Source organism: Limulus polyphemus, unplaced genomic scaffold (assembly GCF_000517525.1).
Source record: "Limulus polyphemus unplaced genomic scaffold, Limulus_polyphemus-2.1.2 Scaffold693, whole genome shotgun sequence".
NCBI classification, from domain to species: Eukaryota; Metazoa; Arthropoda; class Merostomata; order Xiphosura; family Limulidae; genus Limulus; species Limulus polyphemus.
The window spans coordinates 60,738-84,064 of NW_013666303.1; the positions used below are offsets into that span (position 1 = coordinate 60,738).

General features: G+C 31.2%; 1 protein-coding gene across 5 annotated transcripts in view; it reads right to left on the reverse strand.

The window, feature by feature from the left end:
* Positions 1 to 23,327, reverse strand: part of LOC106460011 — a 33,204-nt gene extending 9,877 nt beyond the window's left edge. Inside the window, exons 1-12 of one of the 5 annotated variants that reach the window (XM_022386607.1) lie at positions 23,105 to 23,327; positions 15,256 to 15,319; positions 10,221 to 10,335; positions 8,206 to 8,265; positions 7,636 to 7,710; positions 7,206 to 7,392; positions 6,225 to 6,283; positions 5,473 to 5,601; positions 4,516 to 4,627; positions 4,037 to 4,167; positions 2,509 to 2,578; positions 1,957 to 2,018 (exon numbers count right to left, since the gene is read on the reverse strand). In XM_022386607.1, coding sequence (XP_022242315.1) covers positions 1,957 to 2,018; positions 2,509 to 2,578; positions 4,037 to 4,167; positions 4,516 to 4,627; positions 5,473 to 5,601; positions 6,225 to 6,283; positions 7,206 to 7,392; positions 7,636 to 7,710; positions 8,206 to 8,265; positions 10,221 to 10,335; positions 15,256 to 15,319; positions 23,105 to 23,150 — 1,110 coding nt within the window. In that variant the 5' untranslated portion in view covers positions 23,151 to 23,327. Of the gene's footprint in view, positions 1 to 1,956; positions 2,019 to 2,508; positions 2,579 to 4,036; positions 4,168 to 4,515; positions 4,628 to 5,472; positions 5,602 to 6,224; positions 6,284 to 7,205; positions 7,393 to 7,635; positions 7,711 to 8,205; positions 8,266 to 10,220; positions 10,336 to 13,781; positions 13,903 to 15,255; positions 15,320 to 15,806; positions 15,864 to 15,939; positions 16,101 to 16,445; positions 16,529 to 23,104 lie in introns of those variants that run through there. The other 4 variants (XM_022386609.1, XM_022386606.1, XM_022386608.1 and 1 more) reach the window with 4 other exon arrangements.

Genomic DNA, 23,327 nt, shown 5'->3' on the forward strand with positions numbered 1-23,327 from the left:
ACCTCATGTCCCGACTTGCTCGCTTACTCTCCTATTATTCTTTTTTTTCTACCATCTTTCTTTTTCTCTGTTAATCGCCTGGCGTAACCCTCTACCGCACCCCCCTCCCCGAGATCGGAATGAAATAACGTATGTACAATGCCACCTACAATTTTATACCTATCAATAACGATCATATTTTCAAAAGTCATTCTTAACCTGATGATGATCTAAGTAGATAGAAACGTTGTTACTTGTTTAGTATTTTAAATAAACGTTTTTAATACCCATATCAGCCGTCTCTACTGTATAATGTTATTTTTTTTTGGCCTTCATACAAGTATTAAAGTACATGTGAGTTAACTCATTACAAGCAATCGGTTTCGTGTTGTTTAATTTGTTGTAATCATTTAATATGCCCACTGTATTGCAATCGATTACTTAGGCAGTATATATACATGATTCAACAATGAAAACAATGAAAATGAGTTCCAATTACTTTACATAGGCACCAGAACTTTATTGAAAGACTTTCAATAAAGAAAGCTAAGATGGTGACGTTTCGGGAGTCTTCCATCTTCAGATAAAAAGGAATAATGGTTGCATAAGAAGTTTGATGTGAGTTATAAATGGTTGGTACTGGAATCTCATTGGTTGATTATGTTGTTCTGGTTTCTCTCTGGTTTATATGTGTCTAAACAACGGGTCTGTGAAAATTGTGTCGTTTTCCGTAGAGTGAATGTTCTTTAAACTTTCCAATGACTTTACTGTTTCTTTTATCTGAGGAAGAAGTATTGTTGTCTCATTTTGGATGATACAGAGGTAGAAGACGATCTGTTCTTGTCTAGGGAGGTTAGGTTTAGGTTTCTTGGTATTTCTGAGGAAGGCACAAGTCAGGTATCTAGATGTTCTCTTGAAGTTTTGACTGCATCTTCTAGTCTTTTAGAGTTTTGTTGGGGTAACAGCAAAGTTTAAACGTAAGTTTAGTATTTCTTGTTCTGTTTCAGTTAACAACTGGAACTGAAGCTGTGCACCATGACAGAAGTAATCGGTGCGCTGAGTATGATGAGTTTGCTGCATTTATATTTTCTTAAGACCCTGAAGTATTTTTGTATAGCATTTGTCATACAATGTTACCATATCTAAAGCTCTGTCAACTGCGGAGATTCAAGTATTACCAATCAACCCCAACCCACGTCAAACATCCTAACAAATGAATTTTACACAAAATGTAACCATTTCTTATTCTGACCTAAATACAGAAGATATCTGAAACGTCTTCACGTTAGCCTTCTTTATTGAAACTTTTTTAGTAAAGTTCTACTATTTCTTTAAGGAATTTGGCGCCATTCTTAACCTTTGTTTTCTTATGCAGAGATATAAGACGATCTATTCACCTTTTTTTTATGACAAAGCGAAGTTTATCGCGTTGCTGAAGATATATTTAAAATGTGAACATTATACGGACAGTGTTTAAGTTATTTATGTCAATACCTCTAGAGTATACACACATTAAACTAGATATTTAATGAAACATTTTTACGTAACATCGATGCGATTTTGCGAAAATTTCTATACGTTCAAATATTCATAGGAACGAAACTTTGAAATCATTTCAGTTTTACATTTGCGCGTATTAACTTACAGAATGCGCTTAGCTAAGAAATAGCGTTTTAAAATGGAAACCGAAATTTAGATGTGAATGCATATATTTTGTTATATACACATTAATAAAATTAACTCGTATAAATAAGAATATTACTTGAAAGACTTGAAGTTTAGAACAGCTTTATATTGACTCATTTATGCTATAGTTTATATATACAATTACATCCTAATTCATAACATATTGGTTCACTAAACATCTGAACTACTCAGAGATTAAAAGCAGGATGTAAGTAGGAATGATGTTTGTTGTTTAGTGAAAGTAATAACAATCTCTCTACATAAATGAAAGCAAGAGTTTGAAATATTTACATCATCAATTAGATGTTGTTTTTCCATTTTATCCCGGTTCTTCTTCTCTTCCGTTTTTTGAACTAAAAAAAAGAGAAACAAACTTTAATTATAATAAAAAGTAAATATAGTTAATCATAAGCCTTGCTAAAGATGGTTTATATGATGGCCTCTCGAAACATATTCGAAAGTACAGCTCACCAGACAAGAATCAGAGTCAACATGTGCAAAAACAAAATGTGAATCTCAATGTCTTTAAGTACGTAAATGATTAAAGTCATTTTTAAAATTACAAAGTGTTTTAGGTATCAGATGAAAAAAACAACTTCTGACTGGATCGAAACGTTTTAACCTATATTATAAACTTAAGAAATACATGCAGGTTTATCAATAATCGGTAAGAGTAGTTAATCCCCATTAAACTTTGTTCATGTTGATCTTTGGTGAGCGGAAGCGATATCCATAAAAAACAAATGTTCACTGTACTTACAGATTTCCTTATATGCCAAATCTAAAGCAAAAATAAAATTATTTTAGCTATCTTAGCAGTCTAACTTATTCAACATTACGTACGTAAGTCATGAAGATAGTTTTGTTTTGATTCTTGGCTCCTCCTTTTCGGATTTCCAGACATCGACCATCCCTGTAAGCATTCAGAAAATATTTAGTTTACAAAAATAACGTACTGACATTCAGTGAAATATGAAATATCTAAAATATCTCTATGCGACGGCTTTACAATATATTTCGATATTTTGTAACGTAAAATGTTTTTTATAATTATGAGTTACAAGCTAGGCCGATAGGTGTAATAGATATATTTGTTTCACAATTTTCGCGCAAAGATACACAAAGCGCTATCTGCAGATAGCGCATACTTTTGAATTGATAACACATAGGTAGGCAGCTAGTGAACAACGCCCACTATTATTGTCTGACCAAATAGTGGGTTTCAACAATCACACCCACAGCCCTAAACTGTGATGCGTGATTTTGCGTCACAAACAGCCCGATCCAACTGAGCACTGGACTTCACATTGTCCATAATAAATTTAGTTCAGTGTAGGATTAATCCATGTTGTAGTAATAATTTAAAATTATATCATTTTAGATTAAAGTAGAAAAGTGTGGGAAGTGTTAATTGTTAGGCTAGAAAGGTGAATATAAAGATTTTGTCGTAAAAGAATAATCCGATCAGAGTGACGTTGAATCAAAAAGGGTTAAGAAACATCATAATTTAGAGATTAAAGGTTCAGGTATGACGTTACGAAGACACAATACGAAAAAGGCTTAATTTTGTGTATTTATAACTTTTTGTATTTGAAAAAATCCCTTTTGTTGTTTTTAGGGAGAAAATAGAGCTTTCTTCTGTTCTTTAATTAGTTTTATTATGCAACTGAGTAAACAAAATTTACATTTTGCAAAAAAAAAGTACCAACCTTGATTTATTAAAAATATTTCTCACTTCTCAAGAAGTCTTGATAGAAATTAATAAAAACCCTATAACCAGAGCGCTTTTGAAAAGTGAAACTTTCTTCTTCAGGGGAAAACAGTTTGCTCCTGAAGAAGAAAGGTCCACCTTTCGAAAGCGCTCTGGTTATAGGGTAATTATTCATTTCTCACTCCTCAAGTAATTCAGTAGAGGCCCAGATTCAAATACAACTTCCATCAAGTAGAGTTTGATTTACTTCCTGAATCAATCAATAGAATTTTGATTATTAACTATTTGGATGTTCTAAACAAAGAAAAATAACCACTTTATACAAATAAACTTTTAATGAGATTCTCTAATGAAAAAAAAAGCCTTGAGATTCTTACGTACTGACATGAAATTTTGTTTTCTTGAAGTATGCGCTAAAAGTGGAAAATATTTTAACTCTCATTAATAAAGTAAAAATATATAATTTCTTTTATTTTCTGCATCAACTAAGAAATAATTCAGTTGTAAAATTTTGTAAAACAAACAAATGACAAAATTAGCCAAATATCTTCTTCCTGGTCCTCAATTTATTTATTTGAGATTATACTGTTTCAACTCAGTGTTTTCTACCAGTAAATCACGATACAACTTTATTATATGCAGAATTAAAAACATAAATACCATCTTCTCCATGAAATCCATCCCGACTGCTCTATTATCCTTTAAAGGAGCTCCAGCTCCTGGTTTTCCCCAAGGATTGTAATCTTCTTCTCCTTCGATAGGTGACGCTGCATTGTTTCCAGCAAAGTGCCCTAAATGGTTTACAGGCTGTTATTTTTGTTTGTTGGTTTTGAATTTCCCTAATTTAGCAGTGTAAGACTAGAGGGAAGGCAGCTAGTCTTCTTTTCGGCTATTCCTTTACCAACAAATTGTGGGATTAACCGTCACATGTTTGGTGGGACGGAGGATTCGAACCCGCGACCCTCAGATTGCGAATCGAGCGTCCTAATTAAATTAATTAAACAAATTATATATATACCGTAATTAGTCAGCAGTTTTTATTGTTAAAAAAAAGAACTCGTAGCTAGAAATTACATTTCAGAAAACGATATATATTTGTCACATGTAAAGGACAAAAGGAGATAAAAAGCACAACCTACCGGAAATTTCTGAAACCTCTAATGTATTCCGCAGACGAGTTTTAGGGTTACCACTAAGCGTCATTTGAGGTGCACCATTACCACCACGGTTACTCAGAGGAAGAGCTATCCCCTTAAATAAACACAGAAACGTTTCGTACAAAAATCAAGAAAACTAAAGTTGACCATTTAAATGTTTTTCTTTGTTACGTTTAATGTTTCTTTTCTTAGTTTTGCCCACTTTTTCATTTACATTTTATCCTTATTTTTCTTAATCAAGGACTATATTTATTTCTTCACAAAATCAATATTTTTAGAAAAAGCTATAATAATGACGGATAAACAAAGGAACACAATTAGAATTGAATTGAATTTTACTAGATGGTGAAACTTCGTGTAGTATATTCGTTTAACTTGTTTCTAAATATTATAGTGGTGTTCATATAACTTTTACAATATAATTTACGTTATTGTTGTTGGGCGAAGCATAACAATTAATGTTTCGGGCTGCGCACCGTACAGTTAAAGTTTGAAACGTAATACCGTTGAAAACTCTCCACACTCTCAGTTGTGAGCGAGTTATAATAGTGAGAGTTGATTCCGTTATTCGATTGTAAAATCCAAACATAAACCTTGTAGTGTTGGGTGCTTCTGGTTGACCGTCATTTTGGTCAATAGTTTAAAATTAGAAATGGTGGTTATACCTGAATTCTAGGAGTTTGTAGTGTGCCTATTTGCACATAAGGTGTTGTTCGGGTTGAAAATTCCAGTTCATAAGTTGGTTTTTTTTCAAATATAGAATAAATTAGTGATAATTTTTTTTAATATTTTTAGTCAAAGCATTATTAATATCTATAAGATTTTGTCAAAAAATATAAAGATATTTTTTGTAGTTAACAATGGTTTCATCATTTCTGGTAAGCTAGTTTGTTTGTTTATTGTTAACCTAATGAGAAAGATTGATGAAAATATACGTACTGTATCTTCTGAAGGACTTGAAGGTTCAAGAACACCGTGTTGAACGGAAGTTGAAAACTTGTATCTACGGACATTTCCCACTTCGTCTCGCTCAGGATTTCCACAACCTTTACCCCATGGCTCGTATTTCTTCTCAGCATAAAACCACAATACGTTATAGACAGTACAAAACAGCTATGAATCTGACTTTTAATTTACAAAATATGCTGATAAATCTTTTTTAAAGATTTAAAGATTTTTTAAAGTTATCTGTGTAGAGTTTATATATATATATCCTTAAATAGATAAATGACAAGACATTAATAAAACATTCACCTTCTTGATGTCATATGGAAGAGAAAATGGGTTAAAATAAGTAAAGGAATTACTTTGTAACAATAACGTTTCGTTTAGAAACTCTTTTTCTAAACTATAGTTTATTTGAAGTTTAGCCGATCTCATTAAATTATTATACTTCTTACTTGCTATAGTAGTTATTACTTTAATATCTTAACAAATGGACAATAATTGTACTTGCTATAATAGTTATTACTTTAATATCTTAACAAATGAACAATAATTTTACTTGTTATAATAGTTATTACTTTAATATCTTAACAAATGGACAATAATTTTACTTGTTATAGTAGTTATTACTTTGATATCTTAACAAATGTACAATAATTTTACTTGTTATAATAGTTATTACTTTAATATCTTAACCAATTGACAATAATTTTTAGAATGTTTTTAACTGTTTGTTAAATACTTGCCGATTCTTCTGACTCCATTTGTTGCTTGTTACTTGCCAATTGTTGTTCTATCTTTTTTTCTGAAAAAGAAAAAGTTTCATAATTATTTCAGGCAACATTTTTAAGAATTGAATCATAAAATTGACACAAGAAAAGTAAAACATAATTCTCTGTATATTTGACAACGATACCCACTATAAAGCATGTGGTCCTGACCCCTTGTATATTTGACAACGAAACCCACTATAAAGCATGTGGTCCTGACCCCTTGTATATTTGACAACGATACCCACTAAAAAGCATGTGGTCCTGACCCCTTGTATATTTGACAACGATACCCACTATAAAGCATGTGGTCCTGACCCCTTGTATATTTGACAACGATACTCACTATAAAGCATGTGGTCCTGACCCCTTGTAGTTCACATAACCGCGAAAATTATATTATACTATGAAATAGGTTTATGTCAAACATTGAATTCCTGCCTATCAAATCATTTGTCTCAAAGTGTCAAGCCAATCCCTTTTTCGGTTAAGTTTTGTAAACGTTTCGTGTCTTATTGGAATCCATTTACAAGCACTTGGAAGCCAAGAAACACAGAGCTTTTAATTTTTACAACGAATATTAGTTATTTTTAACTTTCATGCACTTTGTGTTAAATAGATATTAAGAACTAATGGAAAAACTGTATAATGAATTGAAGAAACCAACTTAATGCCATAAAATGTCGTTGTTATAAACGATATATAACTTTGTACCTTATCAATTCAAATACAAAATATTTCTGGGATTCTACAATCATTATTTGCCACTCATTTTTTTTTTCAATACAATTTACATTATTGTTGTCGGAACCCTGCGATCATTGTTTATCAGATATTCTGTTTAAATTAGAAAAAAAATATGCTAACAAGTCTAGATTCGATGCTGTAGGTGTTTCTTTCTCATCAAATAAGCATTTATATATTGTAATAAAGTGTTTATATTATCTAGATTCTCACCTTGTGTGTTATCAACATTGTCTCTGTCTGAATTTTTGTATCGAAGCTGATTTTCAATGCTGAGACGAACATGTTGGGCATCCTGAAACCTGATATCCGGATCTCCGGATATCTGAGTCTTTGTACGGCCAGATTTAGTACGAAGAGGAGCACCGGCTCCAGGCCTACCAAACCCAGTTAAGGTGTTCTGGGAAATTTAATAATTTCTGATAACATGCATTTCAAGCAAGAGCAAACTTAAGCACTTATATTCAGTAATTAAATATTTTTATATCATATCAGATTACGGTGATTACTTTATTTTTTCTTAAAATAAAACAGAGAATTTAAGATCACGGAAATATTGCATATGTCATCTGAGTAATATCTTATATTTATGCCTGGCATAAACATGAAATCCAATAACTGTTTATAACACAGTTATACTTACCCCTAAAATATCATCATTTGGTTGGTCGTTGCTGCCCATATGCTCTTCTACGATTTTGGTTCTTTTTGAATTTTGCTGAAAATATATCTTACCAATTATCAGAAATAACGAATAATTATATTGCTAGAATTATAAAATAATTAGTTCTGCCCACAGTAGTGGAATAATATTTTCAAGACTGAAATTATAAATAGAAAATTAAGCTGACAGAATATGGTACAGTTGTAGAACTGCCTTATTCAAATAATATGTTTTTCAGAAAGTTTTATATATATATCCTAGGCTTTCTATACATATATAATTTATATGTTACTCATACCTTGGTAAAGAGCATCTCTATAACTTATTTACTTGCCAAAAAAAAGGGTTTATATCATTATAATTATATTTTTAGTTAGTTTTGAGGTCCACGTTTTCCAATGTAACAATTAGAAGTTTATTTACGTTAATAAGTAAGTTAATCAGTTCAGACAACTTGATGGTAGCTGCTGTAGTTTTAATAATATGAACCACGATTAAATATCATGAGATGTGATACCTTAGTTTTCTGTATTTAGTAAAATGGCTTACCATTGGTGCTCCAGCCCCAGGTTTATTCCATGGGTTATAACTTTGCAACATTTCCATGTCCTGTAGAACGGTAAAAAGAAATCATACGTGACCGATTATAATAAGATGCTGTTTTTATAATATTTGTTTACGGTTTGGCTCTGGCATCAATACTAACTAAAATAAAACAAGTATAGTATTCAAGATCAATTAAATCAACTTAATTAATTAAATTAAATGTTTATATAAAAAAACAACATTAAAACTAATTTGTAAAAAGTAAGATTCATGTTAATACATTATAAATGTATAAAAAGAAAAGTGAACTGACAGAACTACATTTTACATAGATTTATTAATATAGAGTTAAAACAAATGTATGAAAGTAGTTTTGTTATTCAAATTCTTTGGTTTGATTGGTGGTTTCTTTTACATAATTCTATACATGTTTAATGGCATTTCAATTTGTTATTGCAATATTTTGTTTTGAGATTTTTAGCGATATGGTTACTAAAAGCTTTTATACAAAACATATTCAGAAATATAAGGTATAAGGCCAAGCCAAATAGTTTATTTTTACGAAATCATAGTTTTCTATCTACATTTTTATTAAAACTGAAAATACACGGATTTGTTTTAAAAGTATATTCTATTATTAAACATAGTTTATTAAAGTTTTATTTATCTATTTTCTAAGATCCTGTATATTTCATGGAAAGTTATTGAATGTTTCTGAAAGCTTATCCATTAGATATTTTTTGTTTTATATTTGTATTCCCCCTGATAAATCAAGCTGATAATTAAATACTAAACAACGAATCTGCTTAAAATTACAAGTATGGAATTTACATATATTGGCTATGTTAATTTTCTCAAAGAGCCAGAAGTACATGCATTATCATTTACATATCTATATTATACAACATCTTGAGTTGAAAGGATATAAGTTAAACAGTAGCAGGAACAAAGCCGCTTATATTTAAGGCAAAAATCTAAAGAGGAAATTTTTGGTTTCTTAGTTCTTTCAGGCAGCTTTGGATTTTTTTTCACGTTGGATAGTAAGCAATAAAGGGTCATTGTTAAAATGTTTAAATTTGGTAAAGTCGTTAAGAAACACCCACATTTTGTTCAAGTAGTCCTTCTTGTTAAGAATCACGATGGCATTGTGTTTATCGGACTGTTGTAACGTTAATATTTATATTTAGTGACGTACAGTTCTTTTAAGACTGAGAATTCTTCAGGGCTTAGAGGGTAAGGATGTCTCTTAGTGTTAAAATTATAAAAATTAGAAACAGCAAAGTTTTTTTTTTCTTAATGAAAATAGTTGGTTTGATCCAGAGTTCCTTTATCATAGATAGGAAGGTATTTCAGGTTTCTGTATAGCAATTCGAAAGGGTAAAGAAAATGAACAAAATTCGGTTTACGTCGTGGATGAGAGAAATTAAGACTTTTAGCTAGGGTGGATTTACACTGATTATTTAGTAAAATCAGGTCGTCAGGATCAAAGTTGGCGGAAAAGCTGTTAGCCAGTCCTCCCAGCTTCAAATTTTGGATATGTTCAAGACGGGCAATGTTTTTGTCGTTGCTTTAGCTTCACTTGCTTAGTAGATCGATGTAATCAACACTGCTAAAGATGCTTCGAAGGTTAGTAATGTACTTGTTGAACTTTTCAGAAAGCTGTCCGTTCTGTCGATGTTTCAGTCAAGTTCTTTATTCAACAGTATCTTTTGACAAATCCGATAAGCACACGTTTTTATTTTGCAAATTTAGTTTAATAGTTTAAAGTGAAAAACCTTGGAATGACGTGTTGGAGCTTGATTTGTCCTTTTCAATTTTAAATGAACAATGTTGTTTATCTTAAATATCGTTATCCTTTTTATTGTGAAACTTTGTTTTCCTCCGATTGCTAAGGTATTGCTTGTTATTAAAAATATTTCGTACCTGTAATCTGTTACCGTAAACAACTATTGATGTAAATACTGTTTCAAATGTGTTAGTTTACAGCGATAATTATGAACGGCATTGTTTTTACGAACCCGTCGTTTTTCCTCTTCTTTCTGACGTCGTTGAAGGTGTTTAACCATTTTCAGTCGCGCCGTTTCTTCTCCGACCATCTCGCTTTCCCTCTGGCGGCGTAAAATATCTGCTGAGCTGAGGACAACACGAGTTGGAATAAACAAATATAAAAATTTTCAACATCGAACACTTAATTAATAGTATACGTATATCCTCATTTTGTGTGTTTTAAGGGAATATATTTGTATTCATATAACCTCATGAATATTGCACAGTTTTTAATAATTGTATTATTATTACATGAGTTACAGTCGTCTCCCTACCTTTTGTTGAACTCTGCTTAGTTGTGTGGATATTATTACCCGAAACAAAAAGCACAAAACAAATACAGAAAGTATTCAACCTCGTATTTACTCTCTAGAAACAGGTTGTTACAATACATTTTCTAATAGTAGATTTATAAAATTAAAAAAAAACGACGAGTCGTCGGACCGTTTTTTTACTCTGTCCTTGTAAACTATAGATTTTCGTTTTTATTACTGTCTTTTCTTGACAATATGTATAACTCTCTTGCTATGCAACCTTGCTTCTTTGTGTAATCAATAACGATTTACTGTCTTTCCTTGACAATATATATAACTCTCTTGCTATGCAACCTTGCTTCTTTGTGCAATCAATAACGATTTACTGTCTTTTCTTGAGAATATATAACTCTCTTGTTATGCAACCTTGCTTCTTTGTGCAATCAATAACGATTTACTGTCTTTTCTTGAGAATATATAACTCTCTTGTTATGCAACCTTGCTTCTTTGTGTAATCAATAACGATTTACTGTCTTTTCTTGAGAATATATAACTCTCTTGTTATGCAACCTTGCTTCTTTGTGTAATCAATAACGATTAAATTTATCGTTCGCCTTCTTTAGGAAATATTTTCATTAGAGCAAAGTTTTTCTTCGGGTGAACCAAACTGTTTAGATGGTTTTTTAACTTTTAGGGTAACCATTAATTTCCAATGTTGGGGATCTTGTTTAGGTAGCATGTAAATTTTTTTTTTTTTGGGGGGGGGGGTTCGATGCTAGGTCACATATGTAATTAAGTCGAAGATTTAGATTTTTTTTATAAGTTCTCCAGTTCTCATCCTGAGCTGAACATTTGTTCTAATACATACCATTTAGTGTTTGGATAGTATTTTCTGAGGACTTACAACGCTAGAATCCGGGTTTCGATACCGGCGGTGGGTAAAGCACATATAGCCCATTGTATAGCTTTGTGCTTAACTTCAAACAATTTTCTGAGTAAACCGTTCTGTTAGGATCTTCTCATGTTGTCTGAAAGCTTATATGCATACTTCAGATATTAGGATTTAATTTATTTATTTTTGTGTAAATTATTATTTTCAGGGCTAATGAATGCATTTAACGTTATGATATCTTCCTGATTTTATTAATTAAAAAATATAATATTTTTACCTCATTTAAACAGATATAATATGCACAGGTCTGTTATGGCCTGATGGTTAGAGCACTCAACCCGCAATCTTCTGGTTGCGGGCTTGAATCTCCGTCACCGAACACCCTCGAGGGTGTTATAATGTGACGGTAACTCCAGCTATCCGTTGGTGAAAAGAGTAGCTCAAGAGTTGGCGGTCAGTGTTGTTGAATAATTGCCTTACCTCTAATCTGAATTAGGGAAGGCTAGCGGAGGTAGTTCTCGAGTAGCTTTGCACGAAATTCAAAACAAAAAGAAAAATAATATGCAAATGTAATACTAGTAACCCTTTTGTAACTTAGAAAAACAACATGTTTTTATTCATGTATGTCCAGCCATTAACTTTGGAACATTTTTTTATCGTGAGGTGCTGAAAACTGTTGAACAAAATTGTAACCCTTGTCTATAATAGAAACCACGCATTTAGTCGCTGTTATGTTAATAAAATGAGGTCAGCACCAGCTTGTGTTTATCTATGTAAGCAAAATAATGCTTTAACAACATTCGTTGCTGAAATTTTTACAACAGATTCAAGATAAAACGTTGAAAGCAAATACATTATCAAAATATTGTAAAACTTCCAGCAGATGCACAGCTACCCAGTACTTCAAGCCAGGGAATTAAATATACTGTATCTTGAGACAAATAACTAATTGTATGTGTTGTATAAGTAAGTTAACTTCTATTATTTCTTTAAGTTAGTTTCATTGCCATTATTGCTGAAAATATTTAATATATATATATATTTACAATTTTTAATTTTCTATTTATGTTATATATATATATATATACAATATTGTGAGGATTATTTTTCATTGCTAGTCTAGTATATGAATTTAAAACTAACCCAAATATTGTGCTTACGGTCGAAAATGTCGCTAACAGCGAGGGTACTCAAGTAATGAATCAATACGTTATAATCATTATAATTGAGAAGGTATTTTAAAATAGATATATTCATTACTGTATTATATTTTAGTTCTTATCTATGGAGGTAAGCCTGCTTTTAGAACTTAATGGTAATTTGATTACTTCTATAAATTTAATTTATTTCTTTGGTTGAAAGCCAATCAGCTCATTGAAAAAAATGAATGGAGAAAAGTACTGTCATGGGATCTGTTCTCAGTCCATAACCACTTTAATCTGATGTCGATATAACCAGAACCCCAGCAACGTATAAAATAGAGAAAGAGCACCAGATAGCAGAAACCACAAATAAAACACTGAAAACGTATAAACAAAGAATACCATATAGAAGTATTTTGAATGGAATGCTGGAAACGTATAGACAAAAAATACAACAAATATTTGATTTGTTTTTAATTTCGCGCAAAACTACTCGAAGGCTATCTACGTTAGCCGTTCCACATTTAGCTACTCTTTTACCAACGAATAGTGGGACTAACTGTCACATTATAACGTCCCCATGGCTGAAATGGCGAGCATATTCGGCGAAAGGATTAGAACCCGTAGATTGCGAGTCGAACACCTTCACTACTAGGCCTAATATAACATAGAATGATATACTGGAAAGAAAATTAAATGGAAACTTAGTGAATTATTTTATATTATTATTATTAGACTTATAAAAATGTATTTTGTAATTGTACTTTATAAATATATTTATTTATTCAGTAGTTCCAGGTCCTATTTAGTGTTGCTAGTTTTTTATTTAAATATAGAAACAGTATTTTACTTACTGTGCTCAAAGTACATCATAAAATTATGTGCATGATTATTAGCATGTGTTATGTAAGCCTATACATAATTTATCAAGCGCTTATGGTTACAAAATTCTGGATAAATACCATAATTATTCGAGTTAATTAGAGTGTATGAATACGTTATCCTGTTTACATGTATATGCTTATCCTATTTAGTTTCATATAAAATGGTCACAAACAATTGCTATTTACCAACTATGTTACAAGTTTATAATTATATATGAATAGAAGTACTCTAAATAAAAAGTTTTTTATGTTACTGTTATATTACTTTTTATTTTTTCCTCTGTAAGTCATCGTTTTCTATACGTTAGTTATCCAACTATCCTGTCTACACTTTGATCTGTTATAAGAGTTCAAAGCTTACCAATCACAATGTTGTTTTCCCCTAGTTAGAGATGATGCTGATACTAAAACAAATATTTCACTGCATGCGTTCGTCTGTTTCCATAACAACTAAGATAAACTTATAAAAGTTGATGTCATTATTTCGTGAAAAAATATATCAGGCAGGTTTTTCTACACATTTACCTGATATAACAAATAAATACACGCGATTTCCTTAGCTCATGTACATTCAGTAATGACTTCACGTGGTGCATAATGAATTAAATGAGAATAATTCAGTGTGCTTGGGAACTTTCTGTTTCTATGTGTATCTTGCAATTTTTCTTTTTTTTTTTCAATAAGGAATAGTTTTGTTCTTTATTGTACGGGAGTGAAACTAACAGTCAGATTAAGTGTTTGTCAGAGTTACGTGAATCATACACTTGATAAGCTTTAACAATAGGTCTCAAGTACAACTGCTTTGAACTACTTGATATCCTGCTATATAATTTATTATTCGATAACAACACAGCTTCTCGGCCATCTTTCTTGATTGATTGTTTGTTTGTTTGAAGTTAAGCACAAAGGTACACAATGGGCTATCTGTCCTCTGCCCACCACGGGTATCGAAACCCGCCATCTTTCTTGAGTCTCAACACTAAGTAAGAATTTAACTAGCGAGTTTGTACATAATTCCTTTTTTCTAAGTTAGCAGTCTAATACTGTAAAGGTTAAATAATTTTGATCAGAGTTTCTATCCATTCAAATTAATGTTGACTTGGGTTGCTGTCAAACTTTCATGAACATAAATATAATAAAGATAAACTATGAACCATTATGTTAGGGTTAAACGCCTCAGTCCCAGCACTCCATCGAGATCTAATGGTATTTGTATTCTCAAAAAAAAAATAATAATAATAATAACACATCAACATAATAATGCACAAAAAACAAAGAATTAATAAAACATAAAAAACCCGATTACTTTTCGACTGGTCATTTTTTCTGTTAATTCTTTGAACCTGTGTGCATCATTATGCTTATTTGTTATTATTGTTTTTGTTTGTATTTTTTGTGAATTTGCACAAAATACTTCTCCTTCTTTAAATATTTCGTGTCCGTATGTCATTGAGATTAAGCAGTTTCACCGAAGTTATTGTTTATAATTTAAACAAATAATTTACCTAATTGATTAGTGAATGTCAGTAATAATTAGAAAATAAATGTAGAACAATCCCACTGAGAAATTGTGCTAATTATATTTTCATCATGTGGTACTAACACAAGTAATTACTAATAATAAGAAAAATATATATATAAACAATTAAATAGAAAAAGGCATTTTTAAGTTAAGTGTAATTTTTAACAAACAAAACTAAAGAAATGGAGCTCAGACGTCTTCTTTGGTCTCATTCTGCTAAGTGTTTTTTGAGAAAATGGACAACATAGCTAAAGAAGGTACATTTGCTGAGCACAATTTCTAAACTCAATAATATAAGATGAGAAAATTTTACCTCATGTTCAGTTGATGCACGAATACTCTTGACATCCCGTTACTCTTGTTTAATTCCACACCATCTAGTAGTAAAGAGACATAAAAATACCATAAACATCATTATCTCTGTTAATTCAAAAAATAATATTTTCATTATGTTAAGGAGCAATTAAAAAAGTAATTAATCCATCCTTATTAGGGTTACAAAATTATTATTTTTTTCAAATACGTTTAAATTTAATTACGAGTGAACTCAATACTTATTTTTTTCTATTTCAAACCCTTATTTTACACAATTTGAAAAGAAAATTGATGAAAATTTTGTCAAAAACAGAAATTTATTATTTATGAGCTCCCATTAAACAGTGAATTATCATACCTCAGGATCTTGGTACATAAAATACGATATGTTTCTCTACAGAATCATATTACGATTAAAACATTATTACACGAGGTAAACAGGTATTATTTACTTTGTTATCTATACAGCCTTACATGTGAAAAATTCATTACTACTCCAGATCTTAAAATAAAACTTATTGAAATACTTTGAAAAGTGTTAATATTTACACTACTAATTTTCATGTCCCCCGGTGGGACAGCGGTAAGTCTTCGGGTTTGCAATGCTAAAATCGATGCGGCTTTGCTATAAGAAAACACACACACACACATTAATTTTCATGTCTTTGTTTCTCGTTTTTACCTAATCCTTCCTTCTTTGACTTTGGGTTTTTTTGTCGCATGCTAGAATATGTGTAGGTATGTACCAGTAAGATGATTCGGGCGTAATCTAGTATTTTTACACACATTCTAGTCCTATTATTCTCACATGCAGACTATTCTTTTAGTTTAATGAGAATTTTCGAACATTTTATATACGTTGTAGTCAAAGCAGTCACAAAGCCTAAATCTAGGTTTAGCATACGCTTTGCATTAGGTTTGTTCAAAAATCTTCAGCAAGCAACATGTCGTAATAAAGTCAGAAGCAAGATAAGATAAAACATTTAGTAAAGTACAGGAATAATAATTTCATTAGATAAAAAAGGAGAATTTTTATAATGAATTAAGTTAGCGAAAGTGGCATATTAGTAAACGTGTGCGGTAACTACAAACTTGTGAGTAATAAATAAAACACTGGTTAAAAACTGTGGAAACTTATGTGTTTAAGCTTGATTTATTTACATGTCATAACACAATAAGGCTATTTACCTCTATTCGGACTTTTTGTGCCACTAACTTTTAGTAATTATTACTGGCTGGTTAAGGTTTGGTTGTTTGTAATTAAGCACAAAGCTACACAATGGGCTATCTGTGCTCTGCCCACCACGGGTATCGAAACCCGGATTCTAGCGTTGTAAGTCCGCAGACATACCGCTGTGCCACTTGGGGGCGGCTGGTTAAGAAGCAGGGATTTTAATTGTATTTTGTTTTGTAAGTTATTATCATTTTGAATTTAACTTCAACAAATATTTGAATTAATCCGAAAAACTTGTCGAATGTGTGTGTGTGTGGTGAGACTGGATAGCTCTAAAGGGAAGTAACTTAACTATCGTTGTCATTTTTGGTATTTCTGATCTCTAGCTAGGATTTAAATATATATATCTTGCTTCATATCTTATGTTAGTTGGCAAATATCATTTTATGGGTCAATAAATCAGTCGGTATGACGCAGTTTGAAGACAATATATTTCTCTGAAGGATCAGCGAAATACAAGCTGGAGTACATTATAGAACAGATACTGAACTTATCTAAATGATTACATCACGCAAGCACTTTTAATGGCTATAGTAATAAAAGTTACTTCATCATAGTTTCTGCTAAGGAAGTACATTTTTCTTTGTTGTTTTTGTTCAAATAACTTTGTTATATTGAAAAGGAACAACCTATACTGGCAAGATGTAAATATGGAAAGGTGCAACGAATATCAAAGTTAACTTTTGGTATAGCCAGTAAAATATACTAGAGTAAGTTTCATCCCCTGTATAATAATAATACAGGCGATTTTAAAGTGCATCAAGACAGAATTTCGGAATGAATTATATAAAAGGTAAAAAAAAAAACATATAACCAAAGCTTTTTTTATAAATTATTCAGATCAACAATAGGATTTATGATTTTGCAGAATTTAAAGCAACTCTGAAAAATATGAGAATCTGGAACTTAGCAGCAAAACAAATAGTAAATAACTGAATCTGAAAGGTACGACTCACTTTCCTATCGTGTGACGTCATTGGTGTGAGAATAATCCAAGCAGCCCAAACAGTATGTTTAGGGAGGTTGGCCATGAAGGGAGCCCAATTTATTCTACTTTCCTATCGTGTAACGTCATTGGTGTGAGAATAATCCAAGCAGCCCAAACAGTATGTTTAGGGAGGTTGGCCATGAAGGGAGCCCAATTTATTCAGAGTTAAATTAGAAACAATTCAGCTTGCTTATGGGCTTTTTGTATACATACATATATATATATATATATAATTTGTCATTTTTGTTAAAATTTCACGTTAACGATCTGCTTTCGAGATTATCTTTACTAAATTGTCCATTAAATGCAATTGTGTTACACACACAATGAAAATTTGAAAATATGTATATAAGAGAAAAGTAGTTTTTGTAACTGACGAATCAATACTTCTGAAACAGTTTGTGGATGAGGAGACAATATCTTCTAGAGCTGGTGAAAATAAGTCTTACTTTTGACTACAAATACCTTGGTTTTCAGATGACATTGGGAAAATTTGTGAAGCGAACATGGAAACTTTGTGTCACAAGCAGAGCTTTAAGTTATATTAAATCCCAAAATGATTCGATTCATTGCCATCCCAGAAATAACTTCGAAGTACACTAGTACACTATTCAAAGCAAACTGGTAGAAACCTTTATGCCTGTAAAGTGAGATTATGATCCAAATTTAGGTTTTATCATGTTACACTATAATCGTGGATATAACACAAAACGTTTTAGATCTTTAACAGTTAAGTCTATATTCAAATCACTAGAAACAAAAGTGTTCGTTTACACTGTGGTAGTGTCTACATTTTGCGGTCTATTGAATAATTTTAATTTGTTTTTGTCTGTTACAAAACTTAGTGTCAAGAACTGGCCAAACATACTGGGCGAAATTACTTATTTTTTATGTAAAACACATCGGGATCCCAGAAGTGATTTAGTGGGATTAATTAGGATATTAATGGCATTTGTGTTTACATTTTTATGTAATTCATATATTAATTTACGGAACTCTGTAATTAACAAAGTCATAGAAACACAGGCAAGTTTGTGCACAAACAGATTATAGAAATGTGGTTAAAAATCCGATGTACCCCAAAGATTACTCTAGGATATAGGCTTACAGGAGTTATTGTTCTTTCACATTGTTTTAGACATTTTACATGTGTTTTCTCCAAAGCATTGACCGATGGGATATATTATCAATATTCATGAGTGACTAAGATGACATAATGAAAAACTAAAGAAAACTAACAACACTGAAGGAACCAAAATATCAGTTAAAGGTTAAGTATTTAATAATGGTGATTGCGAAACTTGACGTACGGTTTCGAGGATTGAATTCTGTCGCACATAAATTTGCTGTACTTGAACAACCACATTAAACGGTGCTAGCGACAAAGGACACAAAAGCACTGCGCCATCAGTGCTCAAAAACTAGCTTTACCACTTTTCTCTTTTTATATCGGGACATTTTGAAAGGAACTTGGTTATGAATTTGTTGATTTTCAACAGTCAAGTACTTTGCCATATCGTCAAGGTTTGCTGAAGTGTTACTATTTCCAATAATAACAGTGACCTTCGCGAATACGGAGAGATCGTTTTCTACATTACAAATAACTAACAAATACATCAAAAATACAATGAGTCCAGAAGGATAGAAAGGTTGAGTTGTAATGGTTGAAGCTGCACGCACGAAAAAGATGAAAACGATTTAGAACTTCGTGCAACGAAAAGCCCGTAAAACACAGAATAGATTAGGAATAGCTTGGTGAGTATTCTAAACAGTGATTTGCTCTAATCCTGAAGTGAATTTAGTTAAAAGTAAGTATGTTCATTCTGAAATTTAGCCCAAAAGATGTATAGTTGAGACACTGTAAAAATTTAAACGTTTTCCAGAACCGAAGCGACCAAACAAAGCGGGCACATAAAATAATGGAGAAAAATACACTTTAGGGTTCATTAGGGTAGTTTCAAGTTCTTCACGAAAGTAGAAACATTTCTTTGTATATTTATATATATTGGCAAATATAACACACATCTATATTCTAAACCAGTACATCAAATGAATATTTTTATAACCTTGTTTCGATATAACTTGTTTATAATTCACCTATTTTTAGAAATCCGTGGCTAACACTAGGCATGTTAATATTGATCTTGGGTGTGTTTGAAGCTCACTGTCATGCAAACAGTATACCTGTACAATGACACCTCGGTCGCCATGTATATATTAAGTATGTTTTTCACAAATCTAAAGATGTGTACTATGCATCACTTAATGACCTAGAATTTTGCTGAAATCATTTGTAATTCACCAACTCAAAAGTATTTATCCTACTGAACTTTTCAGTTAGTCACTACCAAATCCTTGAGTTGTCTAGTTAGAACAAATGTAGTTTACAGGTTTTACTTGTTTTTAACGAAATGTTTCCAATATATTTCGTTATTTTTTATACGCGTTTTAAATTTAGTTTTTCACTGAAAACGTAGTTTATTACTAACAGCCATAAATTCACTACTTAAATGGAATATTTGGTGATATATAACACAGTTTCAGTATAATAACGTTTATTTACTTGTAATAAAATATAAATTTGTATCTTGTATAACAGGTAAGTTCTTCAACTTTATATTTTTTAACAAAAGTTATTTGCAAGCTGATTAAATGAGAGTTTTTTTGCTTTTTGAATGCTTGCTATTAAAACTTGGTTGGTTTTATATAAGTTGAAAATATTTGACATCCTTAGTATTAGTTAGTAAATGTAGACGAGTTTCATAAATTAATATTAATAGACAAGTGTAGGAGTAGATCAGTTTATGTAGTTTTGTTTTTAGTGCCCTACAAGGACTTATTATGGTGATTTTGATTGCTATATTTGTAAACAAGAATGATTTAGAAATTGCTTTACGTAGTGTACTTTACTGGCAACTAACAAAATTTAAAAGTAGTGTCTTCTACTTGTAACTAATAAAATTTAATGTAAACTTAATCCTATGTACAGTTAACATTTTATGTATGATGAATCAGCAACGAGGTATAAGTTTCTAGCAATTTACTTAATGTATTTGGCGACTCTAGTGGCAAAAATTACTGAATTAATGTTTTAATATTTGTCATCAAGTTTTACAAGAGTATGCACATGTTTCGGTGAGTTTCGTTAAACCACTGAAAAGATACAAAACTTCTCGAGCGTGAACAATTTGTGTCTTTAGGGACCTCTGGTGACGCCTTGAGTTGAGAAGTTGAAAAAATTATTTTCATGTGTTTCTTGAAAGGTGAAATGTGACGTCACAGTGTGAAGTTTCGATGGACACATACAATGTAAAATATATAAGTAGACTCCTAATATGTGATTCTTTCGATAAATAAATCTGATAAACACTCTGTTCTTGTTTTTCGTGTAAAATATACGTGTTCAATTTAAAGAGAAAACATTAAAATATTCAGGTGTTAGAGTAGTTCTTAATTGAAAATATTTTGTTCATTGAAGACTCTATGTATACTTTATAAGGGAACTTTATTTTCATAGCGAACATAATGTAATTAGTTTTTAATAAATTGTCCATAAAGAGGGTTCCCCGGTGGGACAGCGGTATGTTTACGGACTTACAACGATAAGGTTCGCTTCCCCTCGATGAACACAGCAGGTAGCCCAATATACCTGTGATCTAAAATAGACAAACAAGACCCTAAAGGATAAGTAGTATTTTCTACTCTTAACTTTAACGAAGAGTGTACAAAATACAATGACTTTTCTCTTTTTGCAAGATTCGATGAACTTTTGCGTAACATCGATGATTTTAATTCGCTATTAAATTTGTAACAAGTAAAGCAAAACAAAAAAAAATAGCTTTAAGTACCATAAATATTTTCAGGGAAAATACTCCAGGAATTATTTTATATCTATATTCTAAGAACATAGAAAAAAACTGAAGCTTTCTTTGATGGGGAAATAGGTCATATCACCACCTCTATTATTGTAACACTTGGTTTCCTTAGCAACGAAACGAACACAAACCCAGGTTACTCATTTTCTATCGACAACAACATTATAAATATCTCTCAATTTCATTCGTTTCACAGAAACCCAAACTGTGCTATGTTATTTTGTTTCGTATATGGTAGCCTAAAGGTTTTCATTGCATCGTCGTAAAGCTGAATCAAAAGCTAGGTAACATCTCAAGGTATTTATTCAATAAGGAACATTCACTGTGTATTAAAATTGTATAGCAACAAGTAAGTTTTCCATTAAATCTGAGGATGCTGATATTTCCTACCATTAGAATTGGCAAGATTTGTTTATTTCGCAAAATGTCCCCCCCCCCCCGATGATTCAGCGGTAAGTTCACAGACTTACAACACTAAAATTCAGGGCTCGATTCACTGCGACGGACAGAGCACAAATAACCCATTCTGTAGCTTTACGCTAATAAAACAACAACGATTTTGCAAGACAAGTTTTCTACTCGGATCATGTGAATGGATTCGTTTTGATACGTACATATATAAACTACCTATTCTTCAAATATCAGGTGGCTGCTGCATTTTATCCGTTTCATTGCTTCTTATCTTTGTGGAGGTTTTTTGTTTCTAAATAATTACTTGTTTTTTCTATCATCATAAATAACGTTGTTTTCAAAAGAAGCTTAAGAATTGTTGCCCGTTTTTTCACGATAACGGTAGTGTGGTTTCCTACTAACATTATTAAGAATTGTGTTAGTTTTTTACAATTTAAATATTTGTCTTAATATCAAACACTTTTTGTAATACCTGAATAACTGTATAATAATTTTTAAGTATCAAAAATGTCCAGAAGAACAACCTTCAACAAGAGTTCTATTTTATACTTTGTTTATAAAGAAGATGTGGTACAAAATACTAATGATATGGAAAAACCAAACAATATTATTTGGCTACTTATATTTAAAAATAAACGTTATTATAAAATTTCACATCGTTAGCAGCAACTTTAAAAAATAAACTATGTTATATTATTTTTACCTTCACTCTTGATAGTAATTTTTCTATAAATTTAATCAAGTGGATCAATAGTGATGAATATTTTTAACCAGATTAACTTTCGTTTTTATATTGTGACAGAATAATTCACATTAGATAACGATAAACATTCCATAAATAGCGCGAAACTTTCAGTTCTGAGAGGTTTCGTATGTCCTGAAGTGTTCTTAAAAAGATGAGCAATATATTCTCTAGTTATGTATAGAAGATCTCGCCATCTCTCGACAGGCAGGTGAATTACGTAAACATTTTCAATTCTATTATCAATTCTAAAACATTTAAAACAAGATACTTTTTATCAGTTAATACAAACTCATGAAATATATTATAAAGAAATATGAAATATAACATAATAACTCTTAGATTTTAACAATTAGCAGCTTTATTACCAGTGTGAAATCGTTAAGTGAAACACTGTTAATAAAGTCGCGTCAAAATACTTTAAACATTTCAAAGATATGACAAAATACAATAGAAATAACGTGTTTTGTGGAGTTCTAACTTACTATATTAATAACACTGTCCATTTGATACTTCAAGGGCTGTAAGGATCGCGCCCTGGAAGTTTGTTTGCATCTACCAGCTTTACTTCAAGGAATGTAATGATTTCTAACTCACCGGTAAAAGTTGGAGACGTCGGTGACTGTTCTGTTTCTTCGACCATGCTTATAAGTAAGTTCCATGAAACAGTTTCATGCGGTATGTTTTATTGTCACTAATCCTTTATATATTAACTTATGAAAACAACCAGGTTTGTTTGGTATTGAAATACGCAATTTCTGTTAGTAAACGTTTTACCTAAAGAATGCTTCACCGTGTGTAATAAAATCATTATTTTGTG